Source organism: Cinclus cinclus, chromosome 20, assembly GCF_963662255.1.
Source record: "Cinclus cinclus chromosome 20, bCinCin1.1, whole genome shotgun sequence".
In the NCBI taxonomy this organism is placed as follows: domain Eukaryota; kingdom Metazoa; phylum Chordata; class Aves; order Passeriformes; family Cinclidae; genus Cinclus; species Cinclus cinclus.
This window is the reverse complement of record NC_085065.1, coordinates 2,325,249-2,332,684: the sequence shown is the minus strand read 5'-3', so window position 1 is coordinate 2,332,684 and position 7,436 is coordinate 2,325,249. Positions and strand designations below refer to the sequence as shown.

General features: G+C 50.1%; 1 protein-coding gene across 1 annotated transcript in view; it reads right to left on the bottom strand.

Moving 5' to 3' along the window:
* Positions 1 to 244: 244 nt before the first annotated feature.
* SHISA6 (shisa family member 6) overlaps positions 245 to 7,436 on the bottom strand; it is a 187,264-nt gene continuing 180,072 nt past the window's right edge. The window contains exon 6 of the mRNA XM_062506327.1: positions 245 to 795. Coding sequence (XP_062362311.1) covers positions 245 to 795 — 551 coding nt within the window. The remainder of the gene's footprint in view (positions 796 to 7,436) is intronic.

The following is a 7,436-nucleotide window of genomic DNA, read 5'->3' as shown; positions in this document are numbered from 1 at the left end:
GACAGAAACTGATGCACATCAGGAAATTTCCTCTGCTATCCCTCACTAGTGTCTGACTGCTGCTTCAGTTCTTCCTGTGTCACTGATGAAAGGGTGGCTTTAAAAACAACATGGGCGGGACTGTCAGAGAAGTCTTTGCAGACACTGAGTTTGTAGAGGTTATCTTGGCCTATAAGGCCACTGCAGAACGGGGTGCTGTGGCCACCCCAGTCCTTAAGGAGTATCTACAATGCACTGGGTCGTGTCAAACAGTCACCTCAGTTTTGCTGGCGGTGCGGTAGTGGTGGTGGTGGCCAGGGATGTAATGCAGCTGTTCCACCGTGTTGTGCCGGCGCGAGGCGAACGCTTGGCGCTTGGCGGAGGTCGGGTTCATACTCAAGGTATTGTACAAGTTATTTGAGGCACTGGGATGGGAGTGCATTTTTGACATCCTGTAGCGATCCAAGACGGGTGTTGACACAAAGACATCCGTGTGTGACAATGCCCTGGACATGGACTGCTCGGGGTACCCCGACCGCTCCGGGGACAGCAGCGGGTCCTGGGAGTGCAGGCGCTCTGCTGACAGGAGCTGCTCGTCGGAGAGAATCCGTTCGTAGGACATGCTGAACTCCTCGGGCATGATCCTCTCGGGGGACAGCACCCTGTCCTGGGACATGGCCCTGATGGGACGGCGGGGCCTGTCCCGGTGGTTGCCCTGCTGAGACATTTTGATGACGTTGATGGGCAGCGTGCCCCGGGCTGCCAGGTCGGGCAGGTGTCTCCTCCTCATGTAGTACTCGTCAGCCTCTTTGTCAGCTGTGGGAAGGGGAAGGGTGAGGTTAGAAATGTCAGAGTGCTGTCCCAGGGGTACAAAGGGGCTGTGCACAGCACACAGCCCAGGAACTGCCTCCTGATGACACCCCAGCGACCATCTGTCACAGGCGGGGACAGCCCTGGGTGGGGGTTGTCACCAAGGGCTTGTGGCAGACAGAGGAGTGGGGAGTGCATGGGGACAGTGCAAGTCCCTGGGCAGTGCACCCCACACCCCCATGTGCTGTGGAGGTCAGACCATGGTACCACACAATTTACATGAGAGTTATAGAGAAATTCCCAAATGTCGCCTTCACGGGAAAGAACAAGGCAGGCGACACAAGCAGGTGAGGTCCCCATTTGAGATCCCCATGTCACCTCTGGCTTCAGACCTGGGTATTCCCTGGAGCCCACGAGTGACCTCATCACATTTTAATTACCACATTTAAATATCTGCACATGTGATCACAAAACAGGTTTGGTGGTCATGGGATGGTCTCTGAGACACTGAATCGCCTGCCTAAGGTTTAGTTTCCTGTTTTTATAATCAACCTTGGTTGATATAACAGCATTTATCCCACAGAACATTTCTTGCTCAGTTTGCTGCTCCTGCATCTCAAATGATCTCTCTGCTGCTCTGAAATGCAGCACACACTCCCCACACACTCACCCTCCTTTTTTTGGCTTTGAGAGAAACACTGCAGTCTCAGAGAGGATGTTGGCTACTGCATCTGTATCGTGATAGATCACTGGAATCCTACAGCATCTGCAATGACCTGATTCAACCAACTGGTAACTCAAAGAAGTAACTCCACAGTTGTTTCAGATTTTTTTTAAAGCAACAGCAGAAACACAAACACTTTCTGGTTAATCCCTCTGATGTTCTTATGCTGTCAGCCGGGGTACTGGGATCACTTACCTGGAAGGAGGCTTGGCAGTCCTTGGGCAGCCTGAGGTGCCCTGATGTGCCTGTGGCTGCAAAGCCCAGAATACCCATCCCTCCCCAAAATCCCACTGTCACAAGTGGGAGAACACTGTTCTGGCCTCTGTGGGTCAGGGGATGGAGTCACATTTAACGGTCCACACTGATCACCCCTGCGAGCCTTCTGTCTCATTTCTCTGAGAGGTTCTCCTGATGTGACCAAAAGCATCCCCCTCCCTTTCTGGCTCATCAGGGACCTCAGAGCCCTTCAAAGTGAGACCCATCCCAGACACCTGGCAGGAGCCCTCCTCTCCTTGGAGAAGCCAGCAGTGGGGTGCAGGAAGGGGATTCCTCATGCAAAGGTAAAGGAAATTTCTCCACCTTGCAGAAGAAACGAGGTTTGTTGCAAAATAACCTCACAGGAAGAGTTTGGCACAGAGCCCCCAGAGCTGGGCACACACAGAACCCAGCAGGGACAGGGACGGTCCCTACCAGGCTTGAGCCAAGTGCTGATGAGCAAACACATCCTGTCCTACCTGTGCTTAGTGATCTCCTGGGACTGACATAAAATTCCTCTGGAAAGTCATTCGCTTCTCAGACAAATATGATGTAGATATGTGATAATAATGAGGAGCTTTGTTTATTTTCTCAGCTGCAGTATTTCAATCCATGGCAAGTGATATAAGATAGGAAAAGATGAGATGGTGGAAGAGGAAAATTTTCCATGTGTGGAGATTCTGAGGATGTTAGAGTGACAAAAAGAGAAAAGCTCTGCTGCAGGACGGTCAAGGTGATCATGGGGCAGGTGAGGTTGGTGCTGCCTCTTCCTGTAGGCCTTCAACAGCCCTGGTAATTAAATAATGGTGGAAATTCCCTCTTTCTTCTGGCATAGCCATCACTGTGTAGGTTTTATGCACCACACTGGCTGGGAGTTGAAGACACATGGCTGCTTGTCCCACGAGCCAGAGCTCCTGTGGTGGGTGCTGACAGCATCCCAGAGCTTTGCTCACAAGGCACCAGCTCAGCCAAACCCTGCAGGGCTGTCACCACCTCATGCTGGGCCATGTCCCTCACTTTTGTCCTCATCCCCCCTCCCACACCTTCCCTTCCCTGCTGCCTGTGCACAGCCCAGATCCGTGGGGAGGTGGGGCTGGTTCCTGTCTCACATCCAGATGTAGGAGCTGAGAACATCTGTGCCACCAGGGCTGCTGCCAGCCCCTTCCTCCCAGCCCACATCCCGGGCATGAGGTCACCCACAGCTCCCTGTGCCTGCTTCTTGCTTGTGGGATTTGCTCTCCAGAACACACACTGCAGGAATGAGTCGTTATTTTTTTGTCATCCAACATTTTTTAGAAGGATGTCTCACTGCAAATGTCAGGCAGCAGCTCTCCTGGCCTCAAGCTCTCGTGTCTTTAAAATCACCTTCTAGGAAGCCTGAGGGTGGGGGAAATTCCATATGGCCCCAGGAAGTGTAGGCATTTCTATTCTATGTTTTGGCCATAGTTAGAAATGCCACGCTGGTGTGCACAGGCTCAGCAGAGATGCTGGAGGCTGGCTGCAGGATGGGAATGAAGCAATTAGCACTCTGGCACTTGGCCTCTGCTCTGGATGAGAGGAGTTCCACCGGATTTGCCCGTGTGACTCTAAATAGATGTAATTAAAGCACAGAACATCCCAAATGGAGATGTGCTTGGATGCTCACACCTGGCTCTGGTAATTGCCAGCAGGAGCTAAACCAGCTCATGTGAGGTTTACAGCTCTGGGGATGCTAGAGAGGCGGCACAATCAGCTGTTTGGAAGTGGTTTGAAGTTGTTCCTTAGATTAAAAATGCAGCATGCTCTACACGTTAAAATGCTTTGCCCATTAGGAGCATAAAAAAATACCTTTTCCTTCCCTCTCCCACCCTGTGACACTGGTCACAGTTTTGCTGACCTTTCAGGGCGCTGATTTAATTTCAAAGATGCTTCTAAATTCACTCAGGCTGTGTCCCCCCGTGATGCTGAGGAGGAGGAGGAACATTTCCAGGTGTGGAAAAACTTCTCATCTCCAGCTCAGAGGCGTCGGAGCAGCCGTGTGGCACACCCAACAAGCTGCTCGAGGCAGCAGCAGACAGACATTTTCCAGGCTGTTGGCTCTGAGAGGGGTGTCAGGCTGAGCCAGGCATGGGGAACGGAGTCTGACAGGATTGTGCTGCATCAGACACGTGCCTCGTGCCAAGGGAGAGCTCAGCACAGAGCTGGAAGTGCAGAATTCCTGCACCCAGGGACAGCAGAGAAACAAATCCAGCTCCAGGCTTGGGAGAGTGGAGCTTCGGGAGCTTTGCCCACCAGCTGGGGGTGGGAAGTGAGAAGCTCTGCTTGCACAGTTGGCCAAAACCAAAGTTTCTCTGGGAGCTGAAATCTTGGGATCACAAAATGGTTTGGATTGGAAGGAATCTTAAAGATGATCCGGTTCCAATGCCCTGCCATGGGCAGGGACATCTTCTAGGCTGGTTCATGTCACCCTGATCACGGCAGCACAGTCCCAGGGACAGCTGGGATCTGATAACCCTGACTCTCTTCTTGTCACTGATGCTCACGTGAGAACGGACATTCACAATTTTAACCAAAATAAAACTACAATCCCGTGTGTTTCTCCATCAAGGACGTGCTTAATTTTTTTTAAAAAGTGTCCTAAGAGGATTCCAAAAAATGCAGAAATTGGGAGCAGACAAAAAAAAAAAAAAAATCACTGATGTATTTCTTGTCAGTTTTTTTTTTAATTATTTTTTTAATAAATCCTATACTTCTGGGTCTTTCCTTGTGTTTTTTAAACATTTGGAACTGGAATTCCTGGAAATTATGCTTTCTGCACAGTTTCTGTGCTTTTTTCATTGCTTTTGGTTGGGATTTTCCTGTCCTTTCTTTCCTCCTTTGACAGTTTATGGGACAGCAGTCAGGGCTGGTCTCACCAAATTTCAGGAATGTTTGAATGCTTCAACTGCCTTGGATTCCAGCTAGGCTTGCCCTCAGACAGCTTTTTTGGTGGTTTGTTTTTTTGTTTTTTGGGTTTTTTTTTATTTGTTTGTTTGTTTGTTTGTTTTTGGTTTGTTTTTTTTTGTTTGGTTTGGTTTTTTGTTTGTTTTTTTTTTGGGGGGGGGGGGGGGCAGGTTTCCACATTTGGAAGGAGATCCCCAAATAAAAGCTCTTATGTATTCCACCTCAACATAAGATGCCAGTGCAGAAAGGCAGAGCAGAGCTCCTCTGGCACTGGAATTCCAGAAATTCCAGGAAAAAAAATGGGATTTATGGTGCTCTGGGAAGGGAACGTGGAGCAGAACAGCAAGGACAGTTTTTCTTCCTGTTCTTATACATTACCATGGTGAGAATAGATGCACGTGTGTGTGCATGTGAGGCCATCACAAGAATTCCTCTCCTTTCCCTAAAGGTAATTTTCCCAGCTTTCTTCCTCTGCAGCTCCAGCAGGTTTCCTCTCTGGGCTTGTCTCTCCTTGTTTTAATTGGCTTTAACATTTCTAAGCTGCCCAGTCACTTGTGATGATTCTCCAGCCAGCACCAAGTGGTTTAATCTGCCTGAAAATAGGAGCTTCCTTCCTGACTGACCTTTCTCACTTTGCTAGGAGAGCAATTCCCTGGAGCACTGGGCAGGATGGAATTAATCCAGCTGCTCTTGCTCAGCCACATTCTCACTGCTCCCATCACTGTTCTTCCCCCCTGCCAGGGCACAGGGGGTGCCCAGACCCCCCAAAAAAACCCAGGTGGGCTCCAGTTGTCTGTGCCCTGAAGGATAAAGAGCCTTGGTCTTTCGCCATCTGTCTCTGCTAACTGGAGGAAAATAATTCATTTTTCCCTGCCTGGCAAGCCTGAGGAAACCTAGACAAGCACCTGAAACATAGATTAAAAAAAAAAAATCTAATGCTTTTTATCTTGCTCAAATACAAGTATTTGTTCATGATCTCTTCATAACTTTTCTTTTAATTTTTTTTTCTAACCATGACAGGGAGTCTATTGGAAAGAAATAATTTTAAATAAGAAAAATGAAAGCCCAATACGTAATTTTTGAACTCCAGCTTTTAGATCACACTTTTTTTGTGTTGCCTTCAGCTCTTTTATACAGAATAAGAAAATTATCTTGCTGGCATTTTGCAAGGGGAGGTTTGGGAGCTGGGAGTCTCTTTTCCTTTGGCTCTGGAGTAGAGCAGCTGCAATAAAGTGACTCAGTGACTCTGGAGGTGCTGAATGTATTCAGTCCCAGGGGGAGAAGGGAGGGCTTGGCACTTCCAGAGCTGAAACTCCTCGGCTGCTCAGAAATCCAGAGTGGAGCAGTTGGTTTGGCATTTGCCAGGTGCTGTGCAAGAGGCTGGCTTGGTGTCCTGCAGCGAGCACTGGAGCCTGCCCAGACCTGCCCTGGGTGGGTCACTAGGTGGGATTTGCCCTGCACTGAGTGGGCATCTGTATGCACCCCATCTGAGTGGGCATAAATATCCACTGAATTCCCTCGGTGGATATTTAAGGTCTTGACTGAACCCCTCTCCTGCCAAGGGCCAAAGACAAGCTCGGTGTCCTTGGTCACTGCCAGGGATCCCCTGAGTGGGACAGGAACTGCCCAGAGGGGCAGGGAAGGCTCCAGGAGCACTGACAGGAGCACTGCACCCAGAACGTTTAACCTTGGCACCCTAACACAAACCTATTTTTGTCATTTTAGACAAAGATGTAGGAAATCATAGGATCACACTGCAGAATCCCAGACTCGTTTGGGTTGGGAGGAACCTTAAAGATCATCCAGTCCCGGCCATGGCAGGGACACCTTCCACTGTCCCAGACTGCTCCATCCTGGCTTTGGAACTTCCAGGGATCCACTACAGATTCTCTGTGCCAGGGCCTCCAGAAAGAGAGAAATTCTCATTTTGGTCACCTCAAAATGGGGACAATTTAAAGCAGAAATATTACAATGCCCTGATTTCAAGGGGTTTCCAGTACCAGACATTATCATCCATGAACATGAACTCTTCAGCAGTGGGATTTTTTTGTAGGGAATGGGAGATCTGAGTGTCCCCAGGGAGCAAAGCTCATGGCAGAAGCAGAGCTGAGCACAGGGCACAGGGAACAGGGAGCAGGGAGCAGGGAGCAGGGAACAGGGAACAGGGAGAAGGGAACAGGGAACAGGGAGAAGGGAACAGGGAACAGGGAACAGGGAACAAGGAACAAGGAACAAGGAACAAGGAACAGGGAACAAGGAACAAGGAACAGGGAACAGGGAACAGGGAACAGGGAACAGGGAGCAGGGAACAGGGAACAAGGAACAGGGAACAGGGAACAAGGAACAAGGAACAGGGAACAGGGAGCAGGGCACAGGGAACAGGGAGCAGGGAACAGGGAACAGGGAACAGGGAGAAGGGAACAGGGAACAGGGAACAGGGAACAGGGAACAAGGAACAAGGAACAGGGAACAGGGAGCAGGGCACAGGGAACAGGGAGCAGGGAACAGGGAACAAGGAACAGGGAACAGGGAGAAGGGAACAGGGAACAGGGAACAGGGAACAGGGAACAGGGAACAAGGAACAAGGAACAGGGAACAGGGAGAAGGGAACAGGGAACAGGGAGCAGGGAACAGGGAACAAGGAACAGGGAACAGGGAGAAGGGAACAGGGAACAGGGAGCAGGGAACAGGGAACAGGGAACAGGGAACAGGGAGAAGGGAACAGGGAACAGGGAACAGGGAACAG